Source organism: Bactrocera neohumeralis, unplaced genomic scaffold, assembly GCF_024586455.1.
Source record: "Bactrocera neohumeralis isolate Rockhampton unplaced genomic scaffold, APGP_CSIRO_Bneo_wtdbg2-racon-allhic-juicebox.fasta_v2 ctg100, whole genome shotgun sequence".
NCBI lineage: Eukaryota > Metazoa > Arthropoda > Insecta > Diptera > Tephritidae > Bactrocera > Bactrocera neohumeralis.
This window is the reverse complement of record NW_026089625.1, coordinates 739,881-760,620: the sequence shown is the minus strand read 5'-3', so window position 1 is coordinate 760,620 and position 20,740 is coordinate 739,881. Positions and strand designations below refer to the sequence as shown.

The window sequence follows — 20,740 nt, the reverse complement described above, 5'->3', positions numbered from 1 at the left end:
TTCGTCTGCTTCTCCCGGCGGGTACTGCATCGAATACTCTCTAGTCATCGTCCATGTCTTTGGACCATATAGCAGGACGGGGATGATGAGTGAGTTGTAGAGTTTGATCTTTGTTCGTCGAGAGAGGACTTTTATTCTCAATTGCCTACTCAGTCCGAAGTAGCACCTGTTGGCAAGAGTTATTCATCCAATCTGGAGAAAGCTGAACTAACGGCGCACTTGTTGAGGCCAATGATATCAATATCAGCGTACGTCAGCGGTTGTACACTCTTATAGAAGATTGTAACTTTTCTATTCAGCTCTGCTGCTTGAATTATTTTCTCCAGGAGTAGATTGAAGAAGTCGCACGAGATAGGGAGTCACCTTGCTTGGTATCGAACGGCTCGGAGAGGTCCTTCCCGATCCCGACGGAGATTTTGGTATTGCTCAACTTCAATTTAAACAATCGAATTAGATTTGCGGGGAGATGGAATCTAGTGCTACAGATAACCATATTTCTGGCCGTCGATATTTCGGCGCAGTCGACCAGCCTCAACCTATTTAGGGATGTTTCATCATGGGGCTGACTTCACCGACCGTTGTGCCAAAGATATCTTCTTTGCCCACCCTGGCGTTACTGTCGCCAAGCACGATTTTGACATCGTGGCGGGGACAGTTTTTATACTTGCGCTCCAAGCGCTCAAAGAAGACATCTTTGGTCACACTGTTCTTCTCTTCAGTCGGGGTCTGAGCGCAAATCAGCAATATAGTGATGAACTTCGCTATGATGCGGGTTGTGTCTAGATGTTCATCCACCGACTGAGTGCGCAAATCAGCGATATAGTGATGAACTTAGCTTTGATGCGGGTTGTGTTTAGACGTTCATCCACCGACTGAGTGCGCAAATCAGCGATATAGTGATGAACTTAGCTTTGATGCGGGTTGTGTTTAGACGTTCATCCACCGACTGAGTGCCAAGATTCGGCGACGAAGTCTTTCTTACCACGAATCCCACACGGAATTCGCACTTTCCCAATTTAGGGACCGGATATTCCAGCTCTTTTAATTTAATAAATGTAGTTAAATAGATTAGAGAAGATACAAAATAATGGAGCATCCATAAAATACATTGGCTTTCTCCTCGTTGACTCTTTACACAATCTACTATTTTACTTAGCTACTATCTAAGGATCTGAAAAGCCTTCAGCAAAATATCCCATTTAAAAAAAATGTTTATTTTCATCTACTGATTCTTAAACTATAAGTCATACATATATGTACATTTAAGATCATGTTTGACACGGATTGATGTTTTTAAACCAAAATCGATAAATCGTTTTTTTTATACCGGTGCAACTATTTTTTATATTCGTGTGAAGTGCAGTAGATATTACTCAATGTTAAATTGGATCTTATATTATATATATACATATATTACTAAAATTTACTCTATTACTCTTTACAGTTAAGTATTACACGCAACGCACGTTAAAAAATAGAATAAATCCAAGAAATTGAGAACCTTAATTATTTAGTCTGGTTTATTTAATCAAAACCTTTCGTATAGTAATTATTTTATAACGATTCGTATGAAAAACACGTGCGTTGAAGAAGAGGATAGTGTGTAATCCTGGGCAGAAACGGGAGACGGGGACATCTACACGCAGCTAACAGATGATCCCCACATGTCAATTGTTGCAGCCGAAAATGCAGGGTAAGTTAAATTTTCATTATAAAAACTGTAACAGATATACATCTATTACGTATCTATTTATTAAATCTATAATATTATAAAAGAATTGACATTTTCACTATTATACGAGTACAGAGGTTTTTGTTTGCATATTCTGGTTTATATTCCCGCAATATGTTACTAATGAGTATAAGAGTTTTGTTCACCCATTAGTACCCAAATTAGTACGTATTTTTCTAGACGTTTTAAGAAGGTTAATGTTCCAAATGTATAATATTGTATATCTAAGCTTCACTGTATGATACGAAACTCTAATTTGGAACTCGGAATCGTAATGGAGAGGCTCATCTGTGGTTTGATTAATTTCAACAAGTTGGCGTGGTCTCGCCCTCTAATAGATTTATTATCAATATCTATTTTTCTAATAGCAGTGTATTGTTGTGCCAAAAAAGGATAAAATGGAGTGAATATTCCTCCACCTCCCATATACCTAATATCATATATATCGGTGAATCTATGATGATTCTAGACATCACCATAAATAGTGTCTACCGGTTAGATTTATATCGTATATATGTCGGCCAATATGTAAGATACCTTAGTAAACCTAAGTGAACGTATAAAATACGATATAGTATAGTAATGCAATCAATGCATACCTTCTCCAAGCTTCAAAATGCCCTATTTTGTGATATCTACTTAAATTAAGTTTTCTAAATCAATATGTGGTTTCACGTTGAATTTGAATGAAATTGGCATTGACCTTGAACTAAACTTCCTATCCCTAATATATTACTTCCGATTTTTTGTTTGGTTTTTCCTCATATACTAAAAATATTAAATATAGGATGATATGTGATTATATTTATATCACGTACGAGTCATTTTAGTAAATTAGATTGATTTTAATGTAAATGTCTCGTACACAAAGCGAAATGTACTAATGCCAATAATTTATGTATGTAATGAACTATGCTTTAGATCCATTAATGTTTTCGTTGAATAATTAATACTGAATTCTAACGCAAAATTTTTTAATATAAATAAATGCGGTTGGTTTGCCTAACTTTTTAATATAAATATTTGGCAAACTAACGCAAAATTTTTTAATATAAATATTTGGCAAACCTGAAAGTATTTCTCCGGTATTGAGCCCGATGCGGTTGGTTTGCCTAACTTTCTATATAAGTGCTTAATTATATGAATTGTTGTACGAGATTAGTTAAAAAACGAATTTTGTTTAAGTAAGCGTTTATTTATTCATGAATATCTATTTTGTCACCCTCAAAGTAATTACCAACAGATATATTGCACTTCTGCATTCGTTTAAGATCTTGTTCTTCGATGTAGTTTTTTTCTCCTCAATCGAAGCGAAGCGTCTTCCTTTCATGGGTCTCTTCAATTTTGGGTATAAAAAAGGCACCGAGGCCATGGTCTGGAGAATACGATGGATACGGCAGCATTAATGTGTTGTTTTTGACCAAATGTCCGCGCACATGCAACCACACGTGAGCAAGGGCGTTATCATCGTACAAAAGCCAGAAAAGCCACATCTTCCCTCTGAGAACATTTTGCACCACCGATAAATATTGCCTTTGTCCAATGCTTCACCATATGCCACAGTCAGCGTTCGGAATGTCCGCGTATTTAATTTGGTTTTTCACACAAAATTTTATACACATTCTTTGATCCATTTTTTGGAGTAAGCAAAAGTTGAAGATATACCGAAACGCTTCCAAGCAAAACAGCTGTGAAAAATTGACTAAACATTCAAAATGACCGACCTTTGTCAGCATAAGTAAGGAACATAAGCACCAACATAACGTAACAAAACAATCGAAAATGGAATATACGTAGCCCGCGAAAAGTAAAAATTCACGACACTTTTTGTACAAATCTGGTATACGTAAAGCCGACGAGGTATAAAATATTCCGCTTACTGTTAAATTTTTAAGTAAAATGTATGCATATAAATCTGTAATAAGTAGTAGTCAAAAATAATAACATTTACAGATTTACAGATTTAATAAAGTGTTCATATATTTAATTGTATTTGTAATAAGGGTACGTATACATACATATGTATGTACATATATGAATAAATGCGTAGAAGTAATCAGACCGTGTCTAATATAACAAAGTGCAATATACCACACAGTAATGAAATCCCATTCAAATATCAAAAAATGTAAACTGAAATAAAAATCAAAACTAAAGCAAAAGTGAATTTAACCAGGGATATCTACTCCAATTGTTGATTACTTTGCTTGCTAGGTTGAATTGTTGGCGACAGTGCATGAGACATAAAATAACATGCACACACGCTTTGACACTCGTATGTAAAAATTATGTATGCGTAGAAATGCTATTACACATCGTGAACTGGTTTTTCACTATAAGCTTAAAATGTATGAAACGTGGTTATTGCGCTTCACTCCGGTATATTGGAATCCTATAGTATTTCTTGCTCTATTCGGCCCGCTAAAAGTTTTTGTATGAATACTTATGTATATAACATTTAATAGCATTGAATTGCACCATTTTGCTGCCTACTTCTTGTGTTCAGGGCTCGTTTTGTTTCGTTACCTACAAATTTTCTGTTAGAGAACTTGTATAAGTTTTAATTTTTCAACTGTTCCAGTTATCGCTGACGTTAAATAATTTGTTATCTTGAAGGTAAACCAAGCTTGACCAACAAAAACAAATTCAGTTCACAGTAATCATATTAAGTTCTGCGGCAATAGCAAAGAGAATATACGAAACATGTTTATTTGCTGAAGCTGGTAAAAATTATTCTGCATATATCCTTATTATTATTATTATTATTAAATACCCTTTATAAGAACTAACTCGAATTCTGATTGCGTGAGATGTCAAAATTCGAAGCAAAAGCTTCCACAAAGAAATATTGTTTTAAACGCCGAACGTTTATTGTAACGTCTTGTAATAAACTCTTATAATACCGACTTTTGGTGAACTTAAATGAGAATAACAGTCTTCGATTCGACAGTTCTTTGCTCGTTTCTGCTCTCTTGTCCAACAAATTAAATGTAAAAGCAACAACTATGTTATCGAGTTAAATTCGTACATGAGAATGCGGATACCTCATTAAGTTGTTTTGTTTTGCATGTTTTAGATTACTTTTACTATTAGGAATGGCTCAAATGGAAATACAAATTTCTAGTTATTAAATAAGAAAGAACGTGTTAAGATCGGATGCATCAGCAATTCGTAAGAATTTAAAGCGTGACGTTCACTTAATTCGATCGAAGCAGAGGTACTTTTTTCTGTAGCCTTTTTTTGACAGATCTCGCGTGAGTCGTGTCAAGTTGTCATGTTATTTTTGTTCAGTATTGTTTGGCATTTCATCATGGAAAGACCTACGCGTTCTGTAAAGAATGTATTTCGCGCGCTTCGTTGAACAGATGGTCAACATAATCAATGATTTCTGTCTCATTGGGTATATAAACAAGCAAAATTGCCGCATTCAAGACGAAGAAAAACCTTAGGAGATTTAAGAGCTGTAATTTCATCCAGAAAAAAACGGTTTCGTGTGGCGGTAGAATCATCGGTCCATGTTTCTTCAAAAAATGAAGCCGGTGAGAACATAACCGTCAATGGCGACCATTGGCGCGCAATGATAACCAACTATTTGATGCCTTGACATTTGGTTTCCAAAAGACGATTTAGAGAACACTTCGGTGAGCGGATAATTTCACGTTTTGTGCCGGTCGATTGGCCACCAAGATCGTGATCCGTATCACACCGTTAGACTCTACTGTGGGGATATGTAAAGTCTAAAGTCTATCCAGACAATCCCGCTCGAATCAGGCCAGTTACGAGTCGAAATGCTCGATGGATGGACCATGTGAGATGTAGCCGCGGCCAAAATTTTAAAGAGATAATCTTCAAAAAATAAATTCCAAAAAATGTTCTTTCGAATGATAATATACATTCCCCATTAAATTTGAAGTTTCTGAGTTTTCTTAAAAAAGTAGAAATGGATCACCCTTTATTATGCATATGTGGTCTAGATGAAGTATTCGTCTCTTCATCCTGATCATTTTGAGAGATACATATCTATATCGATTAGTTTTAGGTCGATTAGTCCAACTAGGCAAACGACTATCGTTTTTCCAAGAAGTACATAAATGTAATTTATGTGTTAATGTCTTATAAAAAACGAAGATAGGCAAAAATTAATTTTATATATTATTGATGAAGAAATTATGTTAATTCTTCTTCTTCTTAATTGGCGAAGACACCGCTTACGCGATTAGAGCCCAGTTAACAACAGCGCGCCACTCGTTTCTTCTTTTCGCTACGTGGCGCCAATTGAATATTCCAAGCGAAGCCAGGTTCTTCTCCACTTGGTCCTTCCAACGAAGTGGAGGTCTTCCTCTTCCTTTGCTTCCCCCGGCGGGTACTGCGTCGAATACTTTCAGAGCTGGAGTGTTTTCGTCCATCCGGACAACATGACCTAGCCAGCGTAGCCGCTGTCTTTTAATTCGCTGAACTATGTCAATGTCGTCGTATATCTCGTACAGCTCATCGTTCCATCGAATGCGATATTCGTCGTGGCCAATGCGCAAAGGACCATAAATCTTTCGCAGAACCTTTCTCTCGAAAACTCATAACGTCGACTCATAGGTTGCTGTCATCGTCCAAGACTCTGCACCATATAGCAGGACGGAAATTATAAGCGACTTATAGAGTTTGGCTTTTGTTCGTCGAGATAGGACTTTACTATTCAATTGCCTACTCAGTCCGAAGTAGCACCTGTTGGCAAGAGCAATCCTGCGTTGGATTTCCAGGCTGACATTGTTGGTGGTGTTAATACTGTTCCTAAATAGACGAAATTATCTACAACTTCAAAGTTATGACTGTCAACAGTGACGTGAGAGGCAAGTCGCGAGTGCGACGACTGTTTGTTTGATGACAGGAGATATTTCGTTTTGCCCTCGTTCACTACCAGACCCATTTTCTGTGCTTCCTTGTCCAGCCTAGAGAAAGCAGAACTAACGGCGCGGGTGTTGAGGCCGATGATATCAATATCGTCGGCATACGCCAACAGCTGTACACTCTTATAGAAGACGGTACCTTCTCTGTTTAGTTCTGCAGCTCGAACTATTTTCTCCAGGAGCAGGTTGAAGAAGTCGCACGATAGGGAGTCGCCTTGTCTGAAACCTCGTTTGGTATCGAACGGCTCGGAGAGGTCCTTCCCGATCCTGACGGAGCTTTTCGTGCTGTTCAACGTCAGTTTACACAGCCGTATTAGTTTTGCGGGGATACCAAATTCAGACATCGCGGCATAAAGGCAGCTCCTTTTCGTGCTGTCGAAAGCAGCTTTGAAATCGACGAAGAGGTGGTGTGTGTCGATTCTCCTTTCACGGGTCTTTTCCAAGATTTGGCGCATGGTGAATATCTGGTCGGTTGTTGATTTTCCAGGTCTAAAGCCACGCTGATAAGGTCCAATCAGTTTGTTGACGGTGGGCTTTAATCTTTCACACAATACGCTCGATAGAACCTTATATGCGATGTTGAGGAGGCTAATCCCACGGTAGTTGGCGCAGATTGTGGGGTCTCCTTTTTTATGGATTGGGCATAGCACACTTAAATTCCAATCGTTGGGCATGCTCTCGTCCGACCATATTTTACAAAGAAGCTGATGCATGCTCCCTATTAGTTCTTCGCCGCCGTGTTTGAATAGCTCGGCCGGTAGTCCGTCGGCCCCTGCCGCTTTGTTCTTGAGGCGGGCAATTGCTATTCGAACTTCTTCATGGTCGGGTAATGGAACGTCTGCTCCATCGTCATCGATTGGGGAATCGGGTTCTCCTTCTCCTGGTGTTGTGCGTTCACTGCCATTCAGCAGGCTGGAGAAGTGTTCCCTCCATAATTTAACTATGCTCTGGGCATCAGTGACTAGATCACCTTTGGGGGTTCTACAAGAGTATGCTCCGGTCTTGAAACCTTCTGTAAGCCGCCGCATTTTTTCATAGAATTTTCGAGCATTACCCCTGTCGGCCAGCTTATCAAGCTCTTCATACTCACGCATTTCGGCCTCTTTCTTCTTCTGTCTGCAAATGCGTCTCGCTTCCCTCTTCAACTCTCGGTATCTATCCCATCCCGCACGTGTAGTGGTCGATCGTAACGTTGCGAGGTAGGCAGCCTGTTTTCTCTCCGCTGCGACACGGCACTCCTCGTCGTACCAGCTGTTCTTTTGCTCTTTCCGAAAACCAATGGTTTCGGTTGCAGCTGTACGTATGGAATTTGAAATGCCGTCCCACAGTTCCCCTATACCGAGTTGTTGATTAGTGCTCGCAGAGAGCAGGAGTGCAAGCCGAGTAGAAAATCGTTCGGCAGTCTGTTGTGATTGCAGCTTTTCGACGTCGAACCTTCCTTGTGTTTGTTGGCGTGCGTTTTTTGCTGCACAGAGGCGAGTGCGAATCTTAGCTGCAACAAGATAGTGGTCCGAGTCGATGTTAGGACCTCGGAGCGCACGCACATCCAAAACACTGGAGACGTGTCTTCCATCTATCACAACATGATCGATCTGGTTGGTAGTTTTTCGATCCGGAGACAGCCAGGTAGCTTGATGAATCTTCTTATGCTGGAATCTAGTACTACTACGGTTAGCACCTATATTTTCGGGATACGCATGGAATAAAGTTTATTGACTACTTTGAAAAAGTAAGGACCATCAACATCGTTACTGAACTGTTTGCAGGACGGAAATGTCGCAATGAAGAAAATGAAAGTGCTGTTTCACCAAGGCAATCCACCCTGTAACAAGACAGTGAAAACGATGGCAAAAATCCATCAATTCGGTTTCGAAATATCTTAACATAAAAACGGTATCAAAAATCGCTATAATCAGTGTATTACCCTTGAAGGAAACTACATATGTTGAATAAAAAAAATGAATTTTGCCAAACAAATTTGTTTTACTATGGTATGGCAGGACGGAAATGTCGCAATGAAGAAAATGAAAGTGCTGTTTCACCAAGGCAATTCACCCTGTAACAACACAGTGAAAACGATATGAAAAATCCATCAATTCGGTTTCGAAATACTTTCGCATCCACCGAATTCTCCAGACATGGCCCCCAGCGACTACCAAACTGCCAAAACTGAGGACTACTTTGAAGCTAAAGACAAATCGTAGCATAAAAACGGTGTGAAAAATCGCTATAATCAGTGTATTACCCTTGAAGGAAACTACATATGTTGAATAAAAAAAATGAATTTTGCCAAACAAATTTGTTTTACTATGGTAGACCTGGGACTTTTCAATTGACCTGTTAGATACATACATATGTATAAGTCATCATTTGTATTCACAAGATATTCTTGTAAATTTTCCTATTATTACTTTCTAGTAATTTAATAGAATTATGTTTCTAGACGTTTTATGTATGCTAATATTATAAAGAGAAAAGATTTGGTTGGTTGTATGTTTGAATTAAATTAGGTCCGATACTTCGGTTAAGTTGTAACATAGTAATATGCGATGTTAGCGTCATTAGACCGCGGGAGGGGCGTCAATATCATGAAACAATGTGCAGTGCGGCTTACTCGTCCGATTGGTTCCCTATGAAGCGGTCGAAAACGATAACTTGAATAAGGTTTGTGAAACTTAATCCACGTGTTTCTTGGCATTTTGAAAAAGTTTATATGGTATATAGCCACGCCATATGTTTGTCAAAAGAATGCGTAAATACGATAAGACGAGTTTAATTCTAAATGTCTGTCTGTCTGCCCGTTCATTCGAGCAAGCGATAACTGTAGTAAGAGTTGGGATATCTTGACGAAACTTAATCCACGTGTTACTTGGCATTATGAGAAAGTTAGTATTATAGATGGGCGGAATTCGACCATAGCCACACCCACAACAAGCTTTCAATCGAAAATCTGTAAAAGGCTACAACTCAGTCACAAATTAAAATGCAAAACTGTCATTTAGTGCGAGACATCAAAGTAAGGAGGGTAAAACTTTTTAAAAAGCCAGTGTGGCCTTCTAATTTGTTCAATGTATGTACATGTAGTGCGAAAACGAGCATATTGAGATGAAACCGGACAAATACTAAATATCACATTTAAAGAGTATAAAATGATCAGTTACAACCGAATTTAGCCCAAAATTTTCTCTTAACACTTCCTTCTATCTTTCAAATTTCACATCATCAATAATAAGTTATCGATTCAGGTATTTTCTATGCATTTGAACATCAACAACAACATCATTTTAGATCTATACCTAATATATAGAGTATTGTATGCTAGCATATACATACATACATACATATTCGTTACATAAACTCTAAAAATCACAATATGCATGCCATTTCTGATTTTATGGTTAATTTATTTCTCAATAACTTAGGAAATTATAGCCTTTATTATAATATACTAGAGGACCCGTCCACGCTTCACTGTGGCTGATACATAGATAATTCTGCTACTACCATCTATATGATTTCTGTTAGTTGGTTTATAACTATTAGTTAATAAGATATAGCATTTTTGTGAAGAAACTTGTGTTAGTTTACAAAAAAATGGATCATAAAGCATTTCGTGTGTAAATAAAGCATTGCTTTTTGGGGAAAAATACTGTTGAATTTGGGCTCAGGGAAATCCACCGTTGAAAAGATATTTGCTAAAAGTGGCCATACACGACACAGAAGTGCGTTCGATCGGTATGTGTGCGCATGCGGTTTACTCGTGTATGGGCTTGTGCGCATACCGATCCTTGTTCGCGAAAATGTTTAATTTTTTACGAATGGTGTGCGCACATGTGTGTCGTGTATGGCACTGTGTGCACACAAAACCTCATTTTTCTCGTGTCGCCGAACAGTGAAGATCGCTGACGAACAATGGCAAGTGTTAAGGGACTTTTTTGAGGTTTTTTTGGGAGGGAAAGAAATAATTGATTCATGCGAAATTTCTAGGCTTTATAGTTATATATTTGAACATCTTTCACAAATTTTTTGGATACGAAATCTTTGATATTCTGCCTTTGGAAAGCAATTACCCGATGCATCTCGCTTGTGCATTTTTCGGACGGCGGGCAGGATGCAGGTCGCAATTTCTATCGAAAACAAAAAATTCAAAGAGATTCATTTTTTTTAATAATTTATCTTCTAGTTAAACTAAGAAAATTTCAAATAAAAAGCGTAAAATTTTACAAATTTTTTAAAAATTAAAAAAAAAGGTCGTTTTGACCCAAAAAATTTTACTTTATGTTGTTTAAAAATATGTTCAAACTTGACTTCTCTTAGTTTTTTTTGTTTAAATAGAAAATAATTTTATTCCAAAGATAATAAATTTTGCCCCAATTCTATACGACGTTTAGTTTTTTTCTATCCTGCCCGTCAATTAAGAATAATCGTAAAAATGAAAAATCGAGAAATCGCGCTTCAAAGTTTTCGCTCATATATATGCTAGACACTCGGTCACTATTTCCCTTCTAGATTCGATAATATTTCAAATTCCCATCTATAACTTTGTGGACATATTCTTAGACATTTTTTAAAGAGATTTATGCAAAAAAAAAATCGATTGTTTGAAGCTTCTAAAGCAGGCTACTCCATTAATAAAGCTTTCGTATCAGAATTTATTGATCTTATAAAAAATGAATTAGCAATTTGGCAAACGAAAAGTGATAAATATAAAAATAAAAGTTAGAATAACTTATTAACGAATTACAAAGAAAGAGATAAAAGTGCTACATTAGAAATAAATGCACATGTTCACTGTGTGAAGAACGAACGCAAAATGGATTTGTGTGTCGTGTATGGGCGAAACGAATTCACACAGATCGAACGCACATGTGTGTCGTGTATGGTTCCTTTAAGCTGGAAACAGGCGAATTTAGCACCGAGGACAATGATGCTCTAAAAATTCGAAAGCTATGTGCAAAGTGGGTGCCTCGCAAGTTCATAATCCAATAAAAACAACGAATAACTGATTCTGAGAAGTGTTTGAGCGCTCTTTAATCGTAATAAAACCGAATTTTTGCGTCGGTGTGTGACAATAAAAACATAGCTCCATCATTTCTCACTAGAGTCCAATCGACTGTCATTCTAGTGGTTTGCACATGATGAACCGGTTCTCAGGCGTGGAAAGACGAAAAAGTCGGATGGACAGGTTATGACATCAGTCTTTTGGGATGCACGTGGTATAATACATACTCAACGAGTGATTACTGAGCCAGTTATAATTGCACTGCGTGCACAATTTTCAGCCAAATCGGTTCAGCCGTTCTTGAGTTATAAATGGTGTAACTAACACAACTTTCTTTTACATACATACTTATATAGATTTTATTTATATTGCGGTTATAAATTCGACAAACAATGCTGAAAAGAAGTTAAATTTAAAGTAATTTTCCAATAAAAGATATTGTGTATACAGTTTTCCTTCGAGTAGTAATACAAAAATATTTATTTATAACGATTCACTAAAAAATAACAAATCACCCCCTTCAAATATACAAAGAGATCAGACTGTGAATCAATTACAATCAAAGGAAATGGAAACTCTCATATATGACATATGGGGGTTTACCGTTAAATGTAATATTTTTAACGTTTTTCGTTTGACAGTTGCAGTATACAGAATTATTTTTACTAAGTTAAGGCGTTACAAACAATAAGTGAACTATTATAAATTGCATATGTACTTATATATGAATACTGTGCAAAATTAAGTCCTTAAGTGCAACTGTGGAGAAAAAATACGAGAACGTTTGGAAGTTCGATAATGATTGCCAAGAAACGAAGGTTGTTGCAACTTTTTTGATAACATAAACCTGGTTAAAATTGTACTATTTATGATCTTATTGTTAAAAAATAAAATGTTAATATGCTCTGTAGTTGCTTAACCACTACTTCAAAAATACACTTCTTGCAAAACCTTGTGATGATTTGACGAAAGCAGACGTAATGTAATTACTTTTTGTACTGATGTTAACATTTAAGTGAGAAAGAGGTATAAACGCCAAGAAAAATTGCGACGCAATTCCGAAGTGCACAAACACATACATACATATGTATGCAAAGTCAATACGTAAGCACGACAGTCTCACAATGAATTGCACAGAAGAGAGTACAAGCAGATACACCTAAGATTCGCCATATACAAGTACTAGCCACTAGTGCTAACGTACAATTAATGACGCTCTAAACTCAAATTAGTTACGTGTTTTGGAACGCTCTCTTTAGACAATATACTTGCTGATAAATTTTTTGATATTTTACTGAATAAGTGTGATTTAATATGCAAACTCATTACTTTTTCAACGCTCTCTCGATTAGCAAGAATTTGCTCTTTAGTTGTATTGTCAGTGCAGGACATTGACATTTTGCCATTTTGTTTAGCCGTCAGCTTTCTTGCTCTTTACTTTATACTGTCGTTCTCACGATTTCTGTTCCGTTCGTCTATTTCTTTTGCTGTTCGTATCTTCGTATCCCAACCGCCTGTTTGACGGAAAAAAGACATATTCGTATGTAATATTTATTATAATAAACAAAACTGAGCGTTCGGTTTTTTCTCACTGGTAATGTGTATATTATTTAGCAATTCACTCTTTAAATCTGAATATAATTTAATCAATACAAATAGACATAAATAAATGTATCTACATATACATATGTTGATCTCTTCATACCAGATTTTACATTGATATAGGTAGGTATATACTTACATATATACATAGATATGTGTTCAAATGCATACATACATGTAAATGGAGATGTTTATTTAAATATGTACATACATACGTACTTTTGTTCACAATGCCTCTTCACAGTTTCAATGTGTATACAGCTTGTTACGCATTAAACAAAAGAAACGATAAATTCGAGAGCGAGTTAGTGATAATAGACATATTCACGTACGCATATGTAGGAAAGTTTTTTTACGGAAATTCGTATTCGCTTTCTTAACAACTGCTCAATAAAAGATTTGTAGGAAAACATTGCCTAATTTATGTATAATTTGAACTGCATTAAATAACATCCAATACAAAAATATGGCAAAAAAATTAAAAACGTATTTGACAAATAAGTAACATAAGAAAGCTAATATTACTTTTATATGTGTGGTTGTAGATTCACACGTTCGTATGTTTTAATATATTAATGCTCTTCTTAACTCATAGCTTTCTCTTAAATTGTGAAATGTACATACACATACTATGTATGTTTATAGTATATTTTTTCAATCCTTTAAATCATGTTTCTGTCACTCTCTTTACCACACGCACAGTAATAATTAACTTGGATTCGAAATTAAGAAAAAGTTCATTTAAGTTTAAATATTTAAAAAGAGTTACAAATTTCCAATGTCATTGAAAATATTTTGCAGAGAAACGCACTGAAATTGTTCGCATTTGATTGTTATAATGCATATGCTCTTTGTTCTCTTGTTTATCGACTTTTAGCCAATTCTCAACTGCAATAGTCGCCACTATCTCCAATATTCGTTATTGACTTCGATCTTTTCCTTCTTCGTAAGAAAATACATACATATCTATTTGTATCATTTTAGCTCTGTTGGTCTGGTTTGTTTCTTCATTCTAGCGCATACGACTTTTTTTCATTAACTTGTATTGCCTTGTACTGTTTTGTATTGTGTAGGTCGTTCGCTGTCTTTTGAGATAAACGACTTTTACTGTACATTTCCCTCATTTATTTGTAAAGGTTTTATTATCAAGCGTTGAATAATTTATTTCCTCTTTTACTTTCATACCCTGATCATTAACTTTGTTACTGCCACAGCATATGTAGGTACTATTATAGAATTAAACTAATTTATGCATTATTTCGTTAATAAATGAGGCCTGTAAAATAATCACCAAAATGATTATATACATATGTATACAACTTTTTTTTATTAAGGTTTCTGACATCCTGGCCAATGCATGACAAATATCTATCTTGGCCGATCTCAATTACAAAATGATAAATTGAGTTATGAGTGGTATAATTTTTTGATTTGTATACAGTTGGGCTATCCTCTAGAAAGGCTTTTTTGTTCGCATGTATTTTGGGTATTTATACATTCTTATACCAGAATTGATAAATAAGAATAACCGTGCGATTCTGTACTGTGACACAGTCCCAAATCTCTAAATTTGAGATTTTTAGCTAGAGACAATTTTTGAGACTTGAGACGATTTTGCTATTCTGTAAGTGACAGTCCCAAATTCTATTACATTTTATTATTCAGAGATGTTTTTACACTTGAATGAAAATAAATATGTCGATAACAAATATTAAATTTTCTATAACATAGTCAAAAAACATAATTATCAATAAAAATAAAAATATTTCTTCACTTTGTTTCATAATATTTACGAAGTTTATGTAAAATTGATTTATTTTTAACCTTTTCGTGTTTAAGTTTCTTACAAAATATAAAAAAACGACAATCCATTAATATCTATGATGATCTCTATCCAATATATTCAAAATGGCAGACAAGAGTTCTTTTTCGTTTTGTGACCTGCTAACTACCAGGTCTCAAATTTGAGGCAATATTTTGAGACTAACTCTAGAGACTGTTTAGTGAATAGCAACTAGTCACAAATTGAGACTTTACCTCAGAATGTCTCAAATAGAGACTAGAGACTGGTTACAGAATCCCGCTATAAAATTGATTTTGAAGAATGTAATAGCATAATTATTTAAAGATGTAGTGAATTCTTAACTCTGCAATTGTATGTAATTTAGGATATATTCAAAGATTTAGTTCATAAAACGTAAATAATTAAATTATAAAAAAAATGAGTGGTTGTATTTTTTTCATCAGCGTAGCTAATCGCGGATATGTTTTTCAGAAAATTTTCGAGAACTTTTTCCACAAAATCAAGTCGTATGTCATGGATAGCACTTCTAAAGATTGAAGAGAGCCTTGTTTATTACTAAAGATCAATGACTTCAAATAAACTCCCAAGAAGTAGTCTAATGGCGTTAAATCACAATTTCTTGGAGGCGATTCAATGGCACAATTTGTTGAAATATAAAATTGCAAAGTTTTCTCCCAATAATTCGGCTGTTGTACGTGCTGTGTGGCACTTAGCCCCGATTTGTTGGAATCAGATGTTGCTAAGATTAACTTCTTGAATTGCGGCCATAAAAAGTTGGTTATCCTCGATCTACATACATATGTATATCGCTCTTCATTTCGAAAGAAGTACGCCCGATGATTCCACCAGACAAAAAACCATACCAAACTGACAATTTAGGTGAATGTAATGGTTATTCAAGAATAATTTGTGGATTTTCTTCGCACTAGAAGCGAGAGTTTTGTTTATTTACTGCACCATTTAAATGAATCAGAGCCTTATCGGAGAAATGATTCTCTTAAAAATCGTTATCATTTTCAAGTCGTTCCAAGCAAATTCAGCAAATGGTCTAATGGCTTCAGTTCTTGAGTGAGAACAATTTTATACGGATGCAATACCAAATCGTTTCTCAAAATCCGCCAGGTTGTGGTTTGAGACAGTCCTAATTCTTGAAAGCGTTTTGGAATAGAGACTTGCCTGAACAGCATCAATATTTTCATTACTTCGAGCGGTTCTTTATCTTATTGGAACTTGGACATTATGTAAAGAAATTTTCAACAATTCGACGAATAGTGAGCGCACGAAAAGTTGGAATTGAAGAACGATTATTTTGATAATAAAATTTAATTATTTGTAAACGTTGTTCTTGCGTATATCCTTCCATGAAAAAATTGTAAACATTACTAAATACAATGAAAAAAATTTACAGATCGTGACATATTAAAGATTGCCGAAACGACAATAAGAAATCATATAATCCCATTTGGAAAGCTCGGTACATGAATTTTTCGAATGTTTGCACCTGTTACCCTGTGCTACTAAAGCAATTTATATAAAATTTGTTTTTTTAAATTAAAAATGCAGTACTTGATTCCGAAATCTATATAAAATTTAACTAACTCCATAGCTGCAAAACCACAAAAATGCATGTATTTTTCAATTTGTGGAAGTCAATATCCGGATGGAAAAAAAATTACGGGAATGTGTAAATTTACTCGTTTTTTCTGGGTATTAGACTGAACCACTTTTGTTTGAGAGTTTGAGTAGTAAGTGAAAAAGCAATTTCTCCGATTTTCGAAGAGTATATTATCTTGACTGAAAGATGTTAGTTATACACTATTAAAATAAGAGGAAATTGTGAATGATGTCATATTTTTATAGTAGTATAAGTAAGCCCAATTTCTAAATTCAAAAGCAAATATTTTGATTTCGGAGGCTTATGACTCAATCTCCCAAAAACACTATTAATATACCCCAGAGCTTTGTCAAGTGTTATAAAGTCGTAAATCTGTATTCGTTATAATACATATAAAAAATATATTTAGATTAAAAAAAATGACTCTCCTAATAAAGTAATATATTTGGTTAACAAGGAGGAGTCTTAATCATAATGGGAAACTAAAAGGAACTATAACATAATAGTACAATAATTTGCCTTTGATTAACCACTGTTTTTCGTTTATATATAATATATAAATAAAAGGTTTTCTTGTTAAAAATATGTTTGAATAAAAATGTTGCTTATCGAAAATATTGCAAGAAATAAAATCGAATTACACTTGAATATGAGAGAAACAAAATTCATGACCCACTTTGCTTACGTTTTTTCCACCATCCATGACCCACTTTCTGTAAACGACGGAGCGCTAAAGAGTATTGCGGTGTTATAAGTTAGTTTAAACGCGCATATATAGATATTCTCTCGCAAATTTTCTCTCTGTACAGCAAGTACATACCAGTGCTATCATCTCATTTCAGTAATAACTGCAACATACCAGACGACATTGTTATGGGTATTACGCTATACTGGCAGGTTATATGAGTAACCAGCTAATGTCTATTCATACATAGTGTATTACATATAATTATAACTGTCAAATAAGTTAAGAGAAGATGTTTTAAATCGGCATAAATAACACATTTCTTCAAAAATGTGTTTTGCTACAAGTTTAATGGTTTATTTCACCCAATCAATGTTTATAACAACTTAAATAATAAAAAAGTAATCCAATTGCAAATACATATGTATGTATGTACATAAGTATATTCCATATTTTTATACCCTGATATATTAAGTTTGCCACTACGTTTGTAAAATTCAGAAGGAAACGTTTGAAATCCCATACATATATGTATATGTATTTACGTGATCAGCGTGACGAGCTAAGTCGATTTAGTCTGTCTGTCTGTATATACGCGAAGTTTTTGAGATATCGATTTGAAATTTGCACACGTTCTTTTCTTCTCAAAAAGTTGCTCATTTATCGGAGTCGCCGATATCGGACCACTATCATATAGCTGCCATGCAAACTAAACGTTCGGATTTAAGTTCTTGTATGGAAAACTTTTTCATTTGATGAGATATCTTCACGAAATTTGGCATGGATTATTGTCTAAGGCAACAATGCAATCTCCGAAGAAATCTTTTAGATCGGATAATTGTACCATATAGCTGCCATTCAAACTGAACGAATACCTAAATTTCTTGTAAGAAATCTTTCGTATTTGTAAAGGTATAACGGTGCAACCGAAGTTAACTTTTTTTCTTGTTTTCTCATTTATTAGTCAAAGACAACGAAGGGACTTTTAATACTTTGATAAACGTCCTCATAAAAGTGTTGCTCATCATATGAAAAATGCTTGTAAGCATGCAGCAAAAAGTAATCGGTAATTTTGTACATACTTACTATATACATACATATATTATGCTAAGAAGTAAAAAGAGATGTTAGAAAAAAGTTGTATTTACTTAACTGCGAACATTAAAACAAAGGATCTTAAAGCCTTGATGCTGCATTGTATGTTAAATGTAAAAGTTTTGTTAAATCTATGAATTTTAAAATTTTGTTTATTAGTAAATAACATTTTAATAGTAGTATGATTTAATCAGTTTACAAAATACAGGAATACGTTGTCCCAGAATTATAACCTATGATATTAAAATTTAAATGGAGTGGAATATTGCAAAGTATTGCCACGGCGAAAACAGATTTCGGAACCTACTAACTAACCAGCTATAAAGTGAAGCAAAGTGATGTGAACAAAAAATCAAAAATATGAGGTTGGTGGTAAAATAATTAGAAAACATACATACTGCTTGATTTATTTAAAAGAGATTACACACTCACGGAACAGGTGTTATACTATTTATTTAATAGAAAGTTATAAGAAAGCAACTCTTTTATTGTGGATGGCAGTACTTACAAATAAACGAGGAATATATAAGTAGGTTTCTATATGTAGGCTATCAAAATCAGGATTTCGGGCCTAATAAAAACAGTTAGCTCAGGTAATATTAAGATATTTTGATGAACTCATATCAATTAAACTAAATTTGCCACCTAATATGTTCATGGTCGCCTTTTAGTACCGTCAAAAAAGATGGGGCTGAAACTGCGCTCTGCTCTATTTACTAAATATACATATGTATGTATATGTACATACATAATGATCAGAATTATTAGTAATTTTTTTTAGAATATTTCGCTAGACCACGGCATATAGTATAAGAATATTTTATTTAAAGGATATTTTTTTTTTAAATAAAGCTTTGAGACTATTTCCGTAGAGCTCACATGACATACAAGTATCGCAAATTATTTTGCTTTTTGGATTTGATTCATTGCATGTTTCACACGTTTTGGATTGTTTTACCAATAAGAAAAAATTAAACCTAGACGGTTCTCGTGACTTTTTTTATGCCAAAGACTCCGCTGATTTCGTTCCGCAACCACGGTATTCGGATTTGGTTCTGTGCGACTTATGGATATTTAGAAAATATTATACAATGTGGCCACGCCTTTTTAACATAATTGAGGAGATAAAACCTGAATCGAAGAATGTGTTGAAGGCTATACTGGAAAAAGACTATTTCGAATGTTTCGAAGACTGGAAATAATCAAAATTGGTGGTCTTTTGGTAAAATAATCAGCTAGCGAACTAAAGTAATTTTTTTACTAACGTTTTTATTAACATATTTAAAATAAAATCATATTGGAGTTTATTTATACTTAACTTACATATACATATATTTCCCGTTAGTAGTAATTAGTACTATGTTCTATTATAAGTACTATTGATACTTTTTCAATTGCATAGCTGTACGCTCAACATAGAGAAGTAATTTTTGTAGTTATAGACAATGCCGTTGACGGTTTTGCTATTTCAGTCGACTCTGACCTACTGGCATCGTTTCGTATAACATTTGTGTTTACATAAATATGCATATGTGGTACCTACGTGTACGTACAGATATTAATTTAAGTTAAAAATGCGAATGCTCATATTATTTACTTTGGCGATAAGTTGCTTTCTGAATTTTGTTTAGTTATAATATGTATATATTATAAAAAATGTTGCGGATCTATTCAGTTCCGTGAGAAAACAATAATTATTATATTTTCCTATTGATATTTACATATGTTAAATAATTCAATTTTCATAACTGTCCTCCAGAATTAAAAAAATATCAGCAACAGAACTGACCACTGCAATCGTTATCAGTTAACATGGTGTGTATGATAAGATAGTAAACTCATAGATATCCCAATTTATACATACTTTAAGAAAAATGATCAAGAAATATTTCGTGGCCTTACCGTTTTATCCTTACTTTGTTTTATGTTGCATATTGTTAAACATATTTAATCGGGTACCATTGCTCTAATGAACGCTGCATTTTCGGTTTGCACCAATCACCGAAACACGTCGCGCGAAAATATTTGTCCTGACTTTCCAGGTGCTCGGAGACAGCTAAGAATGCCCTCTACCGAATTCAGTCGGTGCGCGCACGCTCCGAAATACAGTCGCGGCGGAAGAAAATTAGTCCTATTACTTTCCGGACAAGCCCTGTATTCTCGCAATATATTGCTACAGACTATAATAGTTTTGTTCCTATCGAGATACACATATATAGAATTATATAAGAATATCTACATATATAAATCCTCATTATGAGACGAGTCGACAATAATTAAAATATCTTGATGGAACAGGGTATT

The 20,740-nt window shown here is 34.7% G+C and overlaps 1 protein-coding gene across 10 annotated transcripts in view; it reads left to right on the top strand.

The window, feature by feature from the left end:
* The window catches only part of LOC126766369 (nuclear receptor coactivator 2), a 75,541-nt gene that overhangs the window by 17,812 nt on the left and 36,989 nt on the right, over positions 1 to 20,740 (top strand). For all 10 annotated transcript variants that reach the window (XM_050484168.1, XM_050484164.1, XM_050484167.1 and 7 more), the window contains exon 2: positions 1,445 to 1,693. In XM_050484168.1, coding sequence (XP_050340125.1) covers positions 1,665 to 1,693 — 29 coding nt within the window. In that variant the 5' untranslated portion in view covers positions 1,445 to 1,664. The remainder of the gene's footprint in view (positions 1 to 1,444; positions 1,694 to 20,740) is intronic.